The sequence below is a fragment of the Myotis lucifugus genome, unplaced genomic scaffold, assembly GCF_000147115.1.
Source record: "Myotis lucifugus unplaced genomic scaffold, Myoluc2.0 scaffold_12, whole genome shotgun sequence".
Taxonomy (NCBI): domain Eukaryota; kingdom Metazoa; phylum Chordata; class Mammalia; order Chiroptera; family Vespertilionidae; genus Myotis; species Myotis lucifugus.
In genome coordinates this window covers 13,018,669-13,040,423 of record NW_005871060.1, presented here as the reverse complement: position 1 = coordinate 13,040,423, position 21,755 = coordinate 13,018,669, and the positions used below count along the sequence as shown (strand labels likewise).

The 21,755-nt window shown below is 34.2% G+C and overlaps 1 protein-coding gene across 1 annotated transcript in view; it reads right to left on the bottom strand.

Moving 5' to 3' along the window:
* Window positions 1-21,755, bottom strand: part of GRID2 (glutamate ionotropic receptor delta type subunit 2) — a 1,225,688-nt gene that overhangs the window by 299,177 nt on the left and 904,756 nt on the right. The window contains exon 13 of the mRNA XM_006084662.3: window positions 6,354-6,666. Within this exon, the coding sequence (XP_006084724.1) occupies window positions 6,354-6,666 (313 nt within the window). The remainder of the gene's footprint in view (window positions 1-6,353; window positions 6,667-21,755) is intronic.

Genomic DNA, 21,755 nt, shown 5'->3' with positions numbered 1-21,755 from the left:
CAATCCTGCAAGCTTTCCTTATTTATGGCTATATTAAAAACATATAGGTTAGGCATGGCACATACCCAAGAAATATTTATTAAACCATTTAATGTAGTGATTCCTTGTTTTTGTTTTGCTCTTACTGTTCCTGGTGCAGATATTAATAGCTCTAAATATTTTACATGAGTATAAATATTTATACTTAATAGAATCAGACAAAACCATCTGAGGTAAAGTCTGAAGTTTCCTTGAAAATTATTTTTTAAGTAAACAGAAAACAAATTACATACAGCCACATGTGTGAACAAGTCACAGAGGCCGTCTATGGCCCAGATGTTATGAAGAGTCACTGCCCATTAACTACATATAAGGGATCTTCAAAACTTAGACCCCAGATTTTTTTGGAGATAAGGGAAGATATAAACTGACAATATCACTGGCATAAAATTGGTCTTTCATTCATGCATTTAACTACCTAATTCACAAGCTCTAATGTTCCAGCCAAACAGATGTACTAAGTTTATCACAATAATGGACCATACTGCTTTTGCACAGTTGGATTCCCTGAGCTGTTTTCCGAAATGCTTTGAAGTGACAGATTTAAAAAAAATACAGATTAGTAAACAACTCAAATATATTTAACATTTTTCTGCTTTTAGCTGTCCCTGAACTCTTTTTTTCCCCCAGAAATCTATCTAATAATACATGAAATGCCTCTTTATCCCTATTTAATCTGGTCTGGTGACCCAATAAAGACTGTAATTTTGAAATAATAGTTGTACTTCTTATTAAAAGGTTATATTTTTATTAGAAATTATTAGTAATTCCAATTTCATTGTCTGTGTATGGGCACTCCCATTGATTGATTCTCTTTTTCTTAGAGTTTATGAGCCTTACCTTAATTTATTTTTAATCAAAGTGTAATGATGCTCTTGGTATCTTTTAATGAATTCACTTTTTTATTGTTAACAAGTGGAAGAATACCAGCATTTCAAAGATGAAGTTATATGCAATTCAGCATTGTCTGTCATCATGAATTTGTATAAATATATAATCAACCTACAGGCTGTACAACTTATTTAAGGGCACGGTTGGGTTAGGAAAGTGCTTAAAATATTTATAACTTTTGGTATCTGCTGCATATTTATAGAACTGAAAAACCATGGTAATCATATGGGTAAATTTATTTATCTTTTTGTCTTGGGTGTGCTCCAAAACTTACTGAAATTTGGTCACCTAGAAGCAAAATTCAGAATTCAGAAAGCCAATACATAAGCCTGTTAACATCTTCACAAATAATGCTTATTTATATGTTTGTCATCATAGTCACTTGGTAGAATATACCAGTAGACACATCCTATATAACTTTCTGTTTGGTTTAGTGAGTTTTAGCTTGTCCAGAAACAGACTGAGGTCGAATAAACACAATGCTGCTCTTAACATTATGTTTGATTTAGTTAAGTATTTTGCATTTATTTATTCACTTAGTATATCAGTATGCATTTATTAAACACCTAATATGTACAAGGCACAAAACTATTGGCAAAAGAACCATAAAGATAAAAAGGACTGAAAAGGACACTGCCTTGTGTTCAAAGGACTCAGGTGAGGAAAACTAAAAAAAAAAGGCATTCATACTATTGTTCATAAGTACTATAAATATATCTTAGGGAACGTAGATGATCCATAATCCTAGGAAAGACTTCCAAGCAAGAATTACATGGTTTTTTAAATTGATTTTGAGAGATAGAGAGTGAGAAAGATCAGTTGCCTCCTGTACTAACCCAATCGTTGATTGAACCCGCAACATTTTGGTGTTTGATACGACACTCCAACAAACTAAGCCACCCAACCAGGGCCAAAGCACTAATTAGAGGATGCATAGGAATTTGCCACATGAAATCAGGTGGGGATAGAGATTAAGCAGGTAATGAAGGCATTTCAGGAATTGGAAGAAACAGAAGCAAAGCAGAGAGACATTACAGAGTCTTGTCTTGTGTTTAAGAGACAAAGCAATATGGAGTAACAGGACAATTAAATGTGCTATATGAGTGATAAGAGAGTAGAACTGAACAACAGTCACATGGTAGAACATTGTTCATGCTCTGAATAACTCATACTTTCAAAAGGTAATAATTGGGAAGCCAAGAAAATATTTGAAGAATGGGAATTATGTAGAAAGCCCTCTCCATGACAGTAGTAACTTGGGTATATATGCAAGTATGTGGAGCATATATTTTCAGTGAACAAAATTATAAAAGACTATTAGGAGATTCCTATAGTTACAATGAGAAATGCAACTGGCCTCATCTAGAAACAATCTAGGCCTCATCCTTCTAGGTGAGAAAAGATTTACACCCCTGGAAATATGTAGGAGATAAAATTTGCAGGCCTTGACTATGGTTGAATATAAGCTAAAGAAAGAAAAAGGAAAAATCAAACTGTTTTCAAAGTTTTGAACATATATGTTTGAGTGGTTGGTAATGCATCAGCTGGAATAGAGAATAAGAGAGACTACAAAAGTTAAAAGTATAAAATCATTCTATTATTGGTATGTTGAAATTTTTGATCTATCCAGAGAGTGGTCTAGTGAGCAGTTAGGTATGCACAACTAAAATTCAAGGATGTGATGTAAATTTGGGAGTTATCTGCATATTGATGATCATTAAAACCATATACATAAAAATTGGATGAAAAGGGATATAACAATATGAAAACAGAGGTTAACTACATCTAGCTATATCGTCTTTTATTTTTAGCCAATGCACATGTCTATCAACATCTTAGTTCTCTCCCCTCATTTATTGACAACGTTGGCCCATGGCCCATTTCCTTCCTCTCCAGTCCAAGCTGCCATTACTACAGATGGTTCATCTAGTCCTCTGGGCTCTCAATTTCTTGATCAGCTTTGAAACTTTTTACCAACACTTAACTTTAAGAATCCACATCCACACACCTATAACTTCTCCTCTACTGTTTTATTTCAAAAACTTTAGTCTGAGTTTGTACCATTTTATAAATACAAACTTCAAATTTTCACACTGATGTTTCTACTATTGTTCTTTAGTCTCATCAAGAACTCTATGCTCTCTCAATACTATTTTATTACTTTCCAGTCTCACTCTTTACTACATTCTCATTATTGGTCTTTCTATTTTGTTTTCATTGCTCTATGCACCCCAGAATCTACCATTATCTCACCAATAATCTAAAACCATTTACCTTCTTAGGCACATTTCTCATGTGCCTAACTATCCAAGGCTCAACCTAATTTGTTTTTATTTTTAATTTATTTAGCAAACACTTATGTGACACGTATATAAGCTATTTTATCTAATAACGTCATGGTTTTTAATCATTTTTATTCTCATAACAGAACCATGAAGTTGGCACAGCCAGGATGTTCCTTGGAAAAGGAAATCACACCATCATACAGGTTTGTAGTCCCTAACAGACCACAAAATTCTTCTGTTTCATTCACTCTTTTCTCTCCTTTTGGAATAATTTCTATGAAGAAATCACCATCATGTTGTGGGAAAGACCAAACTGTCCCATGAAAGAGAAAATAAAAGAAAACTGAGGCTACTAGTCCTCAACCAGCATCAACTACCAGACATGAGTTCAGCTTCCAGACTTTGAGTTGTGTAACTGAGATCTCAGACATCATTGAGTAAAGACAATCCATCCTCATTATGTCTTGTCTAAACTCTGACACAGAGAATCAGGAGGTTTTGGAGGAATTTATTATGCAGTTATAGTCACTGGAACACTACCAAAAGCAAGGTAAATTCAATGAACACCTTTCTACTTGATTATTTGAAATGTTTAACACAGAGGACCAAACGCTCCATCTTTAAATACTGGTTTTAGTTGGTGTGTATTCCACTGCATGCTATATACATGGTACTTGTATCTTTCCATCACTCCTTATCTGTTACCATTGAAAGCTCCTCTACCCATTCTTTTCCTTAGGGCACCCTCTTAGGTCCTTTCTGAGCCAGTGGTCCTCAATTAGGAATACGCAGTTTAGAACAAATACACTGTGTGATGTTACTTCTATAGCTTCAATTATTTCCTACATGCTAATCTCTTCTAAGTATATATTTAGCCCAGATGTCTTTCATGTGCTTCTGAAAAAAATATCAAACCACTAACAATAGAAATATCTCCATGGATGTTTCAGAGATACCTCTACATGCACCAAAATGAATGTATCATCTTCCCCATCACACTTGTTCTTTCTGTTTTTCATTTTATCATTAAAAGACATTAACATCTAATACACTTAATTTCCCAATCCAGAACCCTAGGATAAAACTGCTTCATTTCCCTCCTTCAGTATCAATCACAATACCATTATATAATTAATCAAGTTCTATTGATTCCAATTCATAAAATAGCCTTCTCTTGATTCCCAATGCCACCTTACCTTTGTGGAAGCACATAAACTCTTTACTTGGTTATTATGATACTCTCAAAATTTGATTCACTTTCCACATTGCCCTTTTCAACCTATTATAATAAAAATATTTCTATGGTACAAATTTGAACATGTTTTTCCTTATTTAATACCTTTAAATAGCAGATTATTTATCAAAAAATCAATAATAAATATATCTTCAACCACATCTTTACCAGCTCTATGCTGCACAATTTATCCTAATTTCTCTTTTACTTCTTTATATTAAATTTTATCCTACCCATCTATGTCTCCTTTTCCCCATCCTCTTTTCACAAGCTCTTTAAATAGTTCATTATTGTTACTTTGTATACATAGTTTAATTCAAAAGCCTTCTTTGCCACATAAGATATATTGAGCCTTCCTATCCCTTTGTTCTCATAGCAGATTGTACTCACATCTATTACAGCACTTTTTATCGTACTTATAATTGTTTGTTTACATGTTTGTGTCACACTAGATTTGTAGCTCAATGATGGCAAAAACTCTTTTGTTCACAATTATATACTCAGTGTCTAGCAAAGTTCTAGATTAAATAAATAGCATGAATTAAATATCTACTGGGTTAGTGATTAATGCATTGACTAAAAATGTCTGTGACAAATATAACCTAAGTCAGAGCCCTTGAGGAAAGGCAGAGGGAGAAGCATACTTACAAAGGTTTTCAAAATAGATTAGAAGTGAGAAAGTGGAGGCGAAGAGTCTAGACCAGTGGTTCTCAAACTTCCTAATGCCGCGACCCTTTAATACAGTTCCTCATGTTGTGGTGACCCCAACCATAAAATTATTTTCGTTGATACTTCATAACTGTAATTTTGCTACTGTTATGAATCGTAATGTAAATATCTGATATTCAGGATGTATTTTAATTGTTACAAATTGAACATAATTAAAGCATAGTGATTAATCATAAAAACAATATGTAATTATATATGTGTTTTCTGAGAGTCTTAGGCAACCCCTGTGAAAGGGTTGTTCGACCCCCAGAGGGTCGCGACCCACAGGTTGAGAACTGCTGGTCTAGACAAACCTTGTGATTAGTTAAATGAGAATAGAAAGAATAAAATTTAGTGGAAGATCCAATAGCAAGTACAAATAAAAAGTAAGATGCTATTGAGAGTTGTAAACATTAAGGCAAAAGCATCATATGTCTCCACTGTGATACATATTTCTCCTCTTCAATACATGTGACAAGTTTGCAAGAAACTATTAATTGCCTAAGTACTTTATTATTTCATTCTCCATGGTGGTAGTAGTCTCAATTAAGAAGTTCAATAAATACCATTCTATTCTAAAGTGATCAGAGACAAGGAATTCACTACTTTAAAGAGCAGGGCAGCTTGGATATTGAATATAAAACAATGCTCATTTTTTAGAATAGAGTGAAATTGTAAGTTAAACCATTGTTAAATATTATATATTAAAGATAAAATATAAAATTTACTATAAGAATCTTAAACAAAGTCTTTTCACTATTAATGAATATTTTTCAATACATGAAATAATGTCTCTGAACAAAGAACATGTCCCAACCTCTCTTACATATGTAAATAATTAACTAGTATGTGCTCCAGTAAGTAGTTTCATTCCATTAAGGCTATTTCTCAGAATGTCAGAGTTTAGGGAGGATTCTGAGTTTTTTGTGAACCTTACCTCTGACATTCATTTTTTTGGCTTTGGTGATGATATTGAACTAAACATCAAAAGATAATGAACTAGTTTTTTGTTGAAAACCTGATGTGTTTGAGATCCACTAGGAAAAAGTAGGAAATGCTCTGTTCGAAGCATGACTGTGAAGACCCTTTGAACACTTACCAATGTCAGATACAGATATAACACATCTTAACTGAAATCATAGCAATTGAAGCATCACATTCCTTTTTCATATAAAAATGTAATTTTTTCTCCTTACCTTGCTGTACAAAGGATCCATACACAAACCACATGGAGTTGTAGAGAGTAGTAGAACTCATTGATCCCATTTGTAATCGTGGGGGATTAAGCCAATTCAAAAGGTAGACCAGAAGCCCCACAAGAAGGACTGTGCCAGCAATGCAAGCCCATAGAGAGAGATCGAATGGTGCAAGACAGGCAAACATATCCACTGTCTTTTCAGCTCTTCGAAGTAGTACTCCCACTGAGTAGTCCATGTAACGTGTTGTAAAGTCCACCACATTCTCTCGATCTGGGGTGATGGTTAAAGCAGAAATCCCTATGTCCGCTCTCTGAGAAATTGAAAGAGAAAAGAATTCATTAAGAGTGTGAAAAACAATTTGATTTGTGACACTTTGCCTTGCCTTGAGGAAAAAAAAAATAGATGCCTCAGGCAACATCTTAAATCTTTTTTTTATATATAAACTGAAAAACACTGCAGAGACTTCTTAGAGGAGAGTTGTGTGTGAATTTTGAATTTCTTACTGCAAACTATGCCCCACCAGAGTCAGACAAATTACCTTGTTCATATAACTAGTGAAATAAGCATGTGAAATCAGTGAAGAATATTTTAGATGTAGAAAATATCTGAAGGAAATTGTCTTTTTTCCTGGGGTCATTTTATCAAAGTCTTCATTAACACAGTAACAAAGGCAAAACTTATTCTAAAAAATTCTTTCTGAGAAAATGTTCCTGTGATATTCAATATGTCTCTAACATGTAAATTATTAGGTAGTTTATTTTAAAAACTTGCCCTAACCGGTTTGGCTCAGTGGATAGAGCGTCGGCCTGCGGACTGAGGGTCCCGGGTTCGATTCCGGTCGGGGGCATGTACCTTGGTTGCGGGCACATTCCCAGTAGGGGGTGTGCGGGAGGCAGCTGATTGATGTTTCTCTCTCATGGATGTTTCTAACTCTCTATCCCTCTCCCTTCCTCTCTGTAAAAAATCAATAAAATATATTTTAAAAAAATTAAAACTTAATATAGCATTTTACCCTTTTTTTAGATTTCTCTGTATCAAAATTTATATTACTGAGCTCTAAACATATTAGTTTGTTAGAGCTTTCACATAGCACTAAGGTATGTCATACACCAGAGGTCTCTACCATGATCTTATTGAATAAACCTCAGAAACATTTTACTGAACAATTAAAAATTAAGAAAAAAAAATAATTCTTCTTGGAGTTATATCCTCTCATCTCAGTTTGTGTCACCCTAGATTGAGTGACAGCCCTCAAAATTATAGCATATGCTATTTTATTTATTTAAAGTGCATAGCAGAATTGCAGTGAGAACACTAAAAAATGACTTCAAATTTAAATTCTATGACATGAAAAACATATTTAAATATATAAAAGATGAAGTCTTTGAAATAATGATCTGTAGCTGTGATTAAAGCTGTAGAAAACTCCTTCCAGACAAATGCAAACAATAGTAAATTATTTGTTGAACATTTTCATTATTTTTCTTTTTATTATTTTATGAAACAATATGGAAACTGATTTTATTGCTTTTGGGGACAAGAACAAATGAAAAATAACATGTCTAGTATAATGCTAAACCAACTTAGATAAATCTAATCTCCGAAGACATAGTCACAAAAATTTAATATTTAGTTAGAATATATTTAAAATGTATTTACATATATACATACATATTCTGTTCTTGCACTTAATAAGTATAGAGGTCATATTAAAGCTATGTTTTTCTTATTCCAAAGCCTGTGCTCATAACACTTTACCATACTTCAAGAAATCATTCATTTTCTAAAAGACCATATTGTAGGTAGTAAAGGTAACTGGTTTAAGTATAATTGTTAACTTAAGAAAGTCTGAAACATTGTTTTTAAAAATCGTACTATTTACAATGCAACAAAGCCATATTAATTTCAGTACCATGAGTTTAGAATTAACTGAGAAGTAGTAAACTTAATAATTACTATATGAAAATGGACTTACAGAGAAATAATTATGACTGCTTTCAAACTCATGTATTTATATTTTATAGCTAGATATTAGGAACTGGGCCTTTTCAGATTGAAAATCTAACCTGGATCCTTAGCTCTCCAGTTCTAACTTTCTGAGCTTCAGTTTATCTATTTATGAAATAAATATAACTATGTTCACTATGACTACTGTGATCCTAATGGTGAATAAATAACTCTCCAGGAGTCAATCAGGCTCTCAGAAGGTGCATATACTTTTTCAGAACAGTAAAGTGCTATGGATCAGTAATTTACTAATTGATGTATTGTGACCCAAGCATTTTATGACTCAATTAAAGTCAGGAAATTCCACCTAAGGAGATATTTATTGACAACATGTTGATTATTTTAAATGTTCATTAATAGTTTGCTGATAAATAATTAAATGTTTTGGATCAAAATGATTATGAATAGGAATTATAATATACTGCTTTTCATAGTAGAGACCTGTAGTAACACAAAGTGAATTTGTATCATGAGAAAAAGAATATCTATAGAATAATGTGTTTTTAATTTTTTAAAAGGTAGCTAATTGTATTGCATGTGCTAAAATATTCATTGAATATAATAGTTTGTCATATTTCTATGGAGACCTTCCTGGTTCACTCTCAACACTTACTTATTTTGTTCTCAAGAAGAAATTCCCCGTCTCCCTGTGGAGGGCATATTGGAATCACACAGCATGGGGGAAAAGGAGGTTTACAGTTGTTAGTACATGAAACACAGAGTTTATCCTTGTATTATTATTAATTAATTATTGTATTTTTTCCATATGAATAACAGTAAACCTACTTTTCCCCCACTCTGTATAATGGGCTTTTCCAACAAATATATTTACATGGACACAACATATATACACATGCACACACATTTTCCCCTCTCTGAGGTTTATATACACCATCCTAAGGAAGTGCTTCAGCCCATCCTTTTGAAACAATGAGATAGCAGACCACTGTGTTTGATATAAGTATGTGATGGTCCTTACTTATATTAGAGAAGCTGTATTGAGGCAGAAAAAAAGCCAAGAACCACTGATCCCCAAAGATGGCTGTAAAACTTCTTGATTATATCCAAACAACCAGAAATGATTAGAGATAATAATTACTACATTTATCTATCTATCATCTATCTATCTATCTATCTATCTATCTATCTATCTATCTATCTATCATCTATTATCATCTAGCTACATACTAGAGCAGGGGTGGGCAAACTTTTTGTGACTCGGGGGTCACAATGGGTTCTTAAACTGGACCGGAGGGCCGGAACAAAAGCATGGATGGAGTGTTTGTGTGAACTAATATAAATTCAAAGTAAACATCATTACATAAAAGGGTACGGTCTTTTTTTTTTTTTTTTAGTTTTATTCATTTCAAATGGGCCGTAGTTTGCCCACGGCTCTACTAGAGGCTGGGTGGACGAAATTCATGCACTGGGGGTGTTTGGTCCCTCAGCCTGGCCTGTGCCCTCTCTCAGTCTGGGAGCCCCACAATCAATTGTCTCAAAGAGGTAGGCCCTGCCCACCTGGCCAGGGCTTTGCAATCGATCACCTCCACAGAAGGAGGCCCAGGCTACCCGCCACAGTGCTGCCGGCTGGATAGTCTAGGCCTCCCTCTTTGAGGCAATTGATCATGGGGCCCCTCCATCAATTGCCCCAAACAGGTAGGCCCTGCCCACCTGGCCAGGGCTTTGCGATGGATTGCCCTGCAGAAGGAGGCCCCACCCACCTGCCACAGTCCGCCAATTGGTGGCCTGGGCCTCCCTCTTTGGGGTGATCGTGGAGCCCCCTATTGATCACCCCTCCAGCCGGTGGCCTGAGCCTCCCTCTGCAGGGCGATCATGGGGCAATGGCCGGCCCCCTGACCAATCACATCACACCTGCCTTGGCTGGCTTGGCGTCAGTGGGTGTCACAGCGTGGTCATCCGGATGGTCGTTCCTCTGTTTGGCTGTTCAGTCAATTTGCATATTACGTTTTTATTATTATAGATGTATGTATGTATGTCAATTCACTTGTCCAATTTCATACAATGGTTTTTCAAATCTCTACTCTTTTGAAACCTTTAATGTTTTCACTTCCACCCTATCTCTTGGAGGATGACCTCCACTGCTATTATGTAGCAAACATAGAAGGTAGATTAAAATTCACACTTATTTTCACCTCTCAGCCTATATCCCACACCCAGTCTCTATTTAGCCTATGTTTACAACAGAGGAGCTGTCCTCCTTCCTGTATGAGGCCACCCTCTCTTTAAGATACTTAAATTCCTGCCTCATGTATTCAACATCATCCTATAAACTGTAGATTTCCTATGAAAAGATTATTGAACTCTTGTTCATTAGAAAAAAAACAAAAAGAGAAAAGCCTTTCCTTTTACTCTCTATGACCTCTGATTCTCATTATTATCTGTTCTCTCTTTCTTTTTTCATAGTCAGTTTTCTTAAAGATTTGTCTCTATTTCCACAGCTCTCAGTCACACTGGGAAAACTCTTTTGTACCCATATTGTTGAGTACTCAATGGACACAGCCTGTCTTAATCTTTACATTGCTGAACCAAATGGACACAATTTAGTGCTCATCTGTTTAGGCTTCTTGACAACATTTGAGAGTGATGATTGCTCCTTCCATCATAAAGATTCTTTGCCTTGGATTTCATGACATAATATAAGCCTCTTTCTCAGTTCCCTTTTCAAGCTTATGTAGACAATCCTCTGTCTTTTGGCCTATACTCTTTTCTCATTCAAGATTCTCTGTTGAGGTGATCCCATTCATGTCCATTACTTCCAAGGTTCTCATTTACATATAGATTTATAAATTTTATTTCAAGTTGAGTATTGGAGTCAAGACTGATTTGTGCAACCACATACTTGACATTTCTACTAGATGTCTCCAAAACATCTCAAATTTAACATGGCCAAGATCATATTCATTATCTTCAACTCTAACCAGTCTTCTCCCAATGTCTCCTGCCTCAATGAATATCTTTCTACTGAAGTCTTCATAGTGGCCTCATTACTTATTTTACTTCCTAGGAATCTTAATATCCTTTCACTTCTCTACTATTTACAGCTCTCATCATTGCTTTCCAGGCTTCTTATCAGTGTACATGAAATCTATCTTTCCTCTTCTCTACCTTTCTGTAGAGAAAATCTGAACTGCCACAGTTCAAAGATTTTCAGTAGACTTGCATTGCTCTTAGGAAAAAGATTAAAATCTTTAAAGATGTCTAGACATCTTTAGATAGACTGTCTGATAACAATCTTTCAAATACTTTCATACTGAACCATTTTTTTCCCAACACTTTGTCCGGATGAGTCTTTGTATGTACTGTTTCCATTGTCTGGATTGACCCTCCTAAAATGTCTCCAAGTAAAACTCATACATATTCATTAATCCAGCTTAATTATTACTTCCTCAGGGAAGCTATACATGACTCCCTTTGATAAAATAATAATTATTTTTTAAAAAATAATAATTCTTGTTTACATTATCAGAAGCCTATATCCCTCACTTCTCCAGCAGTTATGACAGTTATAATAATTTAAACATATTTGTATAATTCTTTGAATAATATCTGACTCTTCTACTATGTAACTATGAATGCAGGGATTATGATTTTGCTTTTTCTAATATGACATATTCCTGGTATCTACCAGACTTGTCCAACATAGATTCATGGTCAATCAATATTTGCTACACATATGAATGAATAAACATTAACATTTACTAGATGTTCATTATCTAATTCTTATATTTCCCTATTTTCTATATCTCTCTATTTTTTCAGCATTCCCAAAAGATAGGAGTTTTTAAAGAATACCAAAAAATGATAAAATAAAAATTTACTAACTTTTATAGCAGTAATAAGACATTTATATCTTGATGAATAATTACTTCAAAAATTAAAATAAGTTTCTAGGTTTCTCAATATATTTATATTTATGTTATTTGAAATTAGTTAAGGTAATTAAGAGCTTACTATAGTAGGGTCAATATATTATAAAAGATTTTATTTCAGATGTTTAATGTAAAAATGATGGTTTACATTTTGATAAGAACTAGCATTAAGACTGGAATATAAGTAATTTTTTCAAACTATTTTAATTAAAACAGTTATAAATTTTTTTAAAGGAGACATAAGATTTGCATTCTTTCAAGTCAAGAAGAGGAGATAATACAATGGGGATGACTAATTGGCCATATGATTATTGAATCTTAGAAGCTTAAGCTTAAGTTGAAAAACATTTTATTTAAATTTAATCTGAAATAAATGATCATATTGAATAAATAATCATCTAATCTATGCTTGAACATAATGCTAAGAACATTATATCAATTATACTGAAGTTATGCATTTATTTAATGCTTATTATATACCTAATGCCTTGTTATATATTCTACAAACATTATTTTATTTGCTATTAAAACTAATCCAATGGCCTCTTTACAATATGAATAATTTATATTTGAAACATTCTAATTATTATAAAACATTTATTTGATACTAAGTTGGTATGTGCTGACCTATATCATCTATTAAGTGTCTTAGTTTTGTCATCTATAAATCACAGTACTAATCTAAATAGATCTGCCTGATGACAATCTTTCAAATATTTAAAGAACACTATCTTATTCCTCCTTAGGAAATATTATTTTAAACCTGAAAGTAATTTCTTATTCAATCACTCTTTCCAAGATATGATTTCCATGTTCCTCAAAATACTAGCCATTCCCCTATGGAAATAGTATAATTCATCAATGTTTCCTCAACTGATATGGACAATATAAGTGTTTTTTTCTAATGTCATTGGAGTTTGAATCATTTTTATTAGGTAAATTATAACATTTTTATACAGAGCTTAGGGTCAAATACATTTTTAAATATTTTTAAATGAAACACTAAAATTCTAGAGATTCTCATGAATCTTATGCAACTGATTTGAAGCAAATGTTGGATTTTATATTAGTCCCTCAACAATTTAATTTTTTGGTTCTTTGTATCATTCCTATCTGTCTGAAATATTTTTGAACCTTTATCTATCATCCATTATATCAACTTTTTCTACTAGCTTTGAGTTATTTGTAAATTATAGAACAGGCCTTTAATTCACGTTACTAGTAAAATATTGATGAAAAGTAAATGAGAAAGTTCAAAGCATTGCAACTTGCCTCTAAAGTTTAAAGTTCTACCCACTTTGGCGATAGTTCATTAGTTAACACTCTAGATTTTTTAAAATCGCCTATGAGTATTCTTTACTGCACTATCATCCAGCCAGGTTTCTCCATGTAAGTGCTTTGTAAAAGGCATTATTGAACTCAAAATACATGGGTGATCAGATATTCATTGTCTCATGAATAGTTAATGTTATCAAAAAAGAAAATGAACTGTTAAATTTTTTTTACCACCTACAACATGTCTGATTAATAATCCACTCTGATGAAACTCAGTGATTTGTCAGAATAAATTTATTTTTCTAATTCTGAATATGCCAATCTCTGTAACGTCTCCCTTTTTTATGTTTTGTACATATTATTTATAGTAACTCATATATCACCCCAGGAGAGGCATTCATTTCCCGAGGATATCATTCGTTTGGACCTAGAAATTTTAACTTATTAAGAGTGCTTATCATAAGCTTCAATTCTCTTAAAACTTGTCCCCATATCATTCACACCTTAAATATTTTTTGCACCAAGTGGAAGAAAATTAATGACTGAAGAGTTGTGGCACACATTTAACAAGCATTAGGTCTATCTCTGCCTCTTCAACTTCTTAAACTTTACATATTCTGTTGCTCTTCATAAGAATAAGTTGTTCATAGATTTACAAAATTTTTAACAGTTTTCTTAAATATCATTGTATATTCTTTGGTCTTCAAATAATATCTTAGTGTAAAAATTCCAGGTTTGCTTGGGAAAAAAATAGGCATTGAAGAAATGCTAAAGGAGAAATACAGGGTGCAGGAGAGAGGGAAAGGACTGAAGGAAGGAAAGGAGGGAGGGAAGGAAGAAGGAAGAATATATTCATGTCTTATTAATGAAATATTACAGACTTTGGGCAAGTAGCCAAACCTTCATCATCTTAGATTACTTATGCTAAAAACACTTTATTGAGACCTTATTATATAATTGTCCTATTTTTGCTAATATAACAATAAAATTTATTTTAATATATTTTATTGATTTTTTTACAGAGAGGAAGGGAGAGGGATAGAGAGTCAGAAACATCGATGAGAGAGAGAGAAACATCAATCAGCTGCCTCCTGCACACCCCCTACTGGGGATGTGCCCGCAACCAAGGTACATGCCCGTGACTGGAATCGAATCCGGGATCCTTCAGTCCGCCGGCTGACGCTCTATCCACTGAGCCAAACCAGTTAGGGCAAGAATACAAATGTTTTGTTCTTAATACTTTATTTTTTAAAAATCTAAAAATTTTAAAGGCCAACAGAACTTTCCAGGTAAATACAGCATATCAGTTATTATTAATCATAGTAGAAATCAAACTATAAAGTACTGAGGGTAAGAAAAATGACCAAATTGTTTAATTGCAAAGTATTAATTTTCTCGTCAATTTTGATATTTTTATTTGAAAAAAACATGGATTTGTTTTAATATGTCACTGTTATAAATTAATATTTTAGTTTTAACTACAAACACATAGCACAATATCAGGTATAATCAATTAAATTGTTGTTAAAATAACTTTTATTCAGAAATAAAGATCACATTTCAAAAATCCAGAAAAATTTGAAAGAATAAAAAGTTATAAAGAAGTCATTCAAATCCCAGTAAAGCAACCAGTATTGAATTCCCTTAATGTTCTCAGATGTTTACTTTTAAACTTCTATTTAATGTATTTGTGAGCTCATTGAAAGGATGGTATTAATTTGATTATAGCTTAGTGCATAGTATGACAACAAGCAATCCAAAGTTGAGTACTAAGGATATTTTATTACTATGACTATTACTACTACTATTTAAAATTTAGACTGTGCTTACTATTCCCTACTTTTCAATGATTAATTTAATTAATCTTCACAAATACCCTGTGAAATACAAATATTATCTCCATTTGATAGATAAGAAAATTGAGACACAGATTAAGCAACTTTGCCTAAAGTCAGATAGCTAAAATTTTACCCCCAAAATAATTAGCAAACTACCTCAACATTGTTCTAGAAGAATCCATAATTTTTTTTTCCTGATTTGAAATGACTCCTTCATCCTGGACTCTAACTAGTGAATCCAGGATCATGTCTTGCATGTTCTAGAGTAGATTGAAAGCTCTGTTCTCTAAAGGACTGGCTGAGGTTTCCTGTGAAACATGCTGGGTCTGGACCTTTTATGTGGAGGAGTTCCTTGATAACTTTTTTTGGTGGAAATTGGTCTAGGCCAGTGATGGCGAACCTTTGAACTCATTTTTTTGGCTGATTTTTTTTTGTTAAATGGCATTTAAATATATAAAATAAATATCAAAAATATAAATCTTTGTTTTACTATGGTTGCAAATATCAACAAATTTCTAAATGTGACAAGGCAGCAGAGTTAAGTTAGGGTTTTTCAAAATGCTGACACGCTGAGCTCAAAAGGTTTGTCATCACTGGTCTAGGCTCTCTACTTTTCACTTGATTGGATTAGCTAAAGACTTGTCTCTTTTGTTGATATTTTCTAAGAACAAGAATTTCATTTACTATTTTTTCTGTTACCTTATTACTTTCTCCTTTTATTCTTGTCTCCTGTTAAAATCTGTAATTTTTTTAGCTTTTGGAGATGAGATTAAATATATTTATTTTCATTCTTTTATTTTAACTGATATGATTTTTTAATCTATGAATCATTCCTTTAAATACCCTTTATAGTTTCAGATATAACTCAAAGTTTGTGGACACATGTTCATGGAGAGGCCATAAAATGTGGCAGGGAAGGCTGTGGGTAGAGCAGGTTGTGGGGTGGTGGTGAAATCAAAATTCCATTCTGAACATGTTGTGTTTAAGGTACCCATTAAGCATTTACCAGGAAATGCTGAGTAATAGTAAGAAATATGTCTGCAGTTCAGGTGAGAGGTCTGAGCTGTAGAAGCAAGTTTGAAAAGTGGCCAGCTTATAGATAATAATTGATCCTTGAGACTGGAAGAAAGTGTTGGTTGTGAGTTCTCTCTCTCTCTCTCTCTCTCTCTCTCTCTCTCCCTCTCTCTCTCTCTCTCTTTCTCTCTCTCCCCTCCCTCTACCCCTCACCTCCCATCTCACTATCTAGCTCTTGGAGAACAAGAACTCTGTGTTCTATATTCTGTGTAGCCCCACAATGCCAGCCACACATTAGGTCCCAATACATGCTTACTGAATGCCAAGTAGGAAGCAAGCTACAAGTTATTTATAAACTGAAGTAGTTCCGGCATTATCCTGCAGCATTAAAAGGGATTTGAAAATAACATCATTTCTGCAGTTCCTGAGAGGAAATAACTTCTTCAAAGAAAAGGACCATGAGAAAGAGTTTTTTAGTCATTAGAGACTTTTTCAACTTTCTGAGAAGCCGTCACAGAGCATATAGAAGCAATCTCTGCCTGAAACACCCAGACTGCAAATCCACATTTCAATAAAATGCTAACCAAGGATAATGAGGAGAACTGAGTGAATTTTTATTTTCATTACAGAAAAAATTTTCCATCATTTAAGAATTCACTTAAGATTGCGATTACAGATGTTTTTATAGCTCTGCAGGGGGGAATATAAGCTCTCTGTAAATGAGAGAGAACTGGCTTCCAGAAACAGTTTGTCTCTATGAGAAGTGAATCTAGACCGGCTGTGCTCCTAGTGATTCTATGAAGCATTAAGTGAAATACAACGGAAGAGACACATTCAGATGACCTTGATTGGGAACTTCTGCAGTCACCCCCCTCCTTTGATACCCTTCAGCCTTGTTAGGTGCCTGTTGTTTGCTTGTTTTAATCAGGGAAGTCTTTACTTATTTCAAAGTATGTCACTATAACATAATCAAGTTACAGAGAAAAACTCAGAATCATGAAGACTTAAAATAATTGAAATCTGGAGTATCCAAATGGCAAGCAAGAGTAAACCCATATTACCTTTCAAGGTATGGCTCTCCTAAATATTCATTCTGATATTATTCTGATATTGCATTCTGATTGTATGTGAATTTAAATCAAATTCTTCTAATGGAGTTGGTACATCACTGCTAAGTACTAGTGAATGTTTAAGATTCCAAATATGGTTTTGATGTGGAATAAAGGATGTTGCTATTTCTTTTTAATATTAAAGTTAACTTTGTGTTGAGCAGTTCAGGTACCTAACCTTGCAAAAGTACAAGGAAGGGGGGGCTGCATTCTCTATTACATCAACTACTTTCCTAGACCATGGTACATTTTTTTATTTTATTCTTTTTTTAGGAATACATTTTGTGAATGTATGCCCTCTTTCATTGCACAAGCACAGTGTCCCAACTACACTATGGGGCATGAATTTGTGGGCTTGTCTAGAACCCCAACTGCCAAAACTTAGGGTGATCCCACACAGAAGTAACGAGCTGAAGAGAGGATGATCAAATAAACATATATTTAGAAGAACCTGTGGTCAAAATGACCTGCCAGCTTCTGTGACCTTGATAAATTACTTCTGCTGCCCAATTTCTTCCTATAAAAATGCTAATGTTTATTACTTAGTTCACAGAGCAGAAAAACATAAAATGATCAAATACATAAAACTGCCCCAAAAGAATATAGACTTGTTAGAACAACCTTCTTTCCTTCAACAACCTGTTCAAAAGTAAGGGCTACTAAGAATGCCTTCAGTATAGGAACAGCCATATCATTGCACTGCATAGCTTTCTGGGGTCAAACTGCAATTACTATTTTAATTTACATTCTATAAACATTTTATCATAAAACACAGCATACAATTAAATCTCCCAACCAGGATCTAGGTGTTCTTAACCTAGTAGGGGGAAACAAAATCTCATCTATTAGCTAAAGAGAGGGGAGTTCAGGCTGGCTTGTATTCTAGTCTTGGAAAGCTAGCAATGTAATTTCAACAGAATGGGAAAAATTCATAGCAAAGCACCAAGATGTCCAGGAAAGCTAACTAATACGGTTCATTCTATAATTAGCGTATTACAGAGGGATCCCCCAACTGTACACAACTACAGAAATGAAGATGATCCTGAAGTACTAAACCAGATATTAAAAGTGGCTGTTATTTCAGAGAATTCAGAGCCTTCCCTCGGAACACATTCTCTAACAAAGTGATTCACTTGGTTTCTCAACTCAGAGATGATCAAACTTACAAAGTTTTATGTAATGGATTTACCTAATAAATTCTCCAAATCTTGCTCCTTACTTCATTTTATCTAATGACACCAATCTCTTGATCCAACTAGAGGCTAGTAATTTAGCATTTATTACAATAGAAATAATTCCCCAGCACAAAAAGACCTTGTTTATCTGCTAAAGTAATTTCTGAAGTTTTCAGACTTTGCTTTACCATTCACACAATATAGACCATTTCAATTTCCTCCTATTTCCCATATTTTCCCCTAAGAGCTTGTGTTTTACAAAACCTGGATTCCAAGTTCAGTGACTTCAAAGTCACTACTTTCAGGAAAACCTCCAAGCTCAGCCTCACAAAATCTCACTCATTTAGCAGATAGTGTGCACCTAGTTGCTGACCCTACCACTTCTTAATTAGTCAGTCGACCATGGTACATTTTTAATATCCTCTTTCACTTGTAGCATATTTCTGTTTACAATTTCTAGACTAACATAGACTACTCTTTTATGAAATCATCATCCTAAATAAATATGGCCAAATAATCTAAACACAATGCCTAAGATTATATCCATAGGTACATAAAGAATTTCATGGTTCAAGTGCTCTTTAAAAGTTACTTAGAATATCCTCACCCAAATCTGCACTCCTTTTTATACCTGGAAGTTATCTTTCTCATTATTTTTACCCCCAAACCATGGCCATAGATAGATGAAATTCCAGGTAATAGATGGCATTTCAATAGCCTATAGTGGATCTCAGGATTTATGTAGCTTGAGTTATGAGATATTTTTCATCTTAGCACCAGTCTTTATATCACCTTGGCTTTGACTAATTCAGTAGTCTGTTAATTTATATCCTATAACCCACCACATTTTTTTTTAATTCTACACATTTTACTGACTTTTTATTTGTCTTTTTCTGTAAGTTCTCTTTAAACCTAAGAGCCATTCCTAGATGCATCATACCCATTGGCAAATACTCTCCGTTCTTTAGCTTTGATTCAAGACTTATTATGCACTACTTATCTGTGCTTGCCATCTATTAGACCAAGTGCTTAACGATTCAAGTTCTTTATCTGATTGAATTGCTCCTTACTGTTTGCAATGTCTGCCAATTAAATATCACCTGCAAATTTAGAAAATTGCTCCTACAACCATTCAGTAAGTAATTTGCATCTACATAATTTATTTCCTTTCACAGATCTCCTTCTCCATCAGTGTTAAATCTTTCCTTATAAACAACAAGTGTTTTGGGTCATTTTTTTTCTTTCTCTTCTACTTATATACACAGTTGTGTGGTCTCCCACATCTATACTCCAGCTCATCCTATATTTATATCAAGTGGATTTTTTTTGAACACTTATCATTCAGACATACAAGCATACATTCCTATGACCACATTCATTTTTTCAACTTTCTGCCTGATTATAGCTGGCATACTCTGGGAAACTCAATCAGTCCATTAATTAGTCCATTGTTTAGTCGAATTTAAAAATTAACATCTTAGTCATTGTCCAATTTAAATGGTCTATAATGGCCTCTTTTCTCTTCACACATCTTGATCCTGACTCCCTTTGCAAAGCTACGTGTTTATTTCACAAGGCTTGTGAGCATTTATCCCCGGGCAAGTGTATGTGGGGGAGGGGTTCTTTGGTGAGTGAGTTTTACTGGTGGATATAGACACTTCCAAGACTGGTTTGCAATAATGGAAAAAAATATAATCAAAATATGTAACGATTTTGTTTTTGTAACAATGGGGCTATTTGGTAGTCTTCAGGCACCCCAGAGAGGACTCTCTTCATTCACAAACTCCTCATATTCTGCCTTCTCCTGAACCCAGTGGGTGGTTTGCTCAAGAGGCAGCATCTGGTCTTTGTCCTGACTAATTAGCTCTGCCTCCTTCAGAGTAATGGGATTATTACAAACTTAACTTCTTAGGAAATGGAGATGAGAATGGGGATAAATGTTGTGCCTCATAAAACTTGTTCTGGTGGCCCAGACAGGCCCAACTCCATGGGCCTATCTTCATGCCCCATGCTTTCCCAATTGCCCCTAGCATGCCCCTTTACAGTGCAGATGGGATCCCCTAAACGCTTCTTCCCAAGGGGGCTCTCTCCTCCCTCTAGCCTTTTTTGTCTCTCCTAGTAGCAAAAATAACTATGCCTATCCTCCTTATCCAGACTCAAGTCCAATAATGTAGGGCCTTACATAACCATTTTGTGCATGATATTCATGTTAATCCAACATTCCCAATTTAGTTTTTGTAATGGAATGAGAGGAATACCTGTATTTCCTAAACTGCTTTTGTTTGTTTGTTTGTTTTTTAGCCATAAACAACATTCACATGGTTTCACGTGCACATTTACAAATTGCTCCTAGATAATTCCATTAGGATGTTCTTTCACAAAAGCAAAATCTCTACAGCCAAACTCTGTATCTCAATGTTGCCCGTTTCCAATCTGCTCTCTTTCTGTAGCCCCTATTTCTATCCTTGACTGTCCATCTGCTCATTTTCCTCCGATACATTTCTCACTGAGTCTCAACAACCCCATTATCTCCTCCTCCAAGTTTCAAGTTCCAGTAATTATATCTTAGAATATTGTTTCCTCAAAATCATCCTTTTTGTTAATCTCCGATCATTACTGTTTTGGTTTAGGCACTCCTTTGTTCCTCTCTAGACTGTTGAAAAAGCCATTTGTCTTTTTCCTTCTTTGCTCCAATGTATCCTTGGCCCTACCTCGGCTATGTTTCTTAAAGCTAAATTAAATCTCAGTTTTTCTTATGTAAAAACCTTTAAATCTTTTATAATTTTCACCATCTAAATGATCAAGTCCAAACTCTTTAGCATGGCAAACATGCTTTTATAATTATCCTTATTGTTGCCTCTCCCACTCCCACTCATCTTCAAGACCTAGCTCAAATTTCTCCCCTTCTGTGAAATCTTTTCAACTCTTCAGGCAAAGGCTGCCCCTCCGCCCTGGGTTGCCATGGCACCCTGTATGTATTACCCTATGGCATTTATAGCACTGCGTTTTAATTATTTATTTACACATTTGTCTTCCCTGTACACTATGAGATCTTTGAAGGCAAGAACAATGTCTTCCACTCCTTCGAATT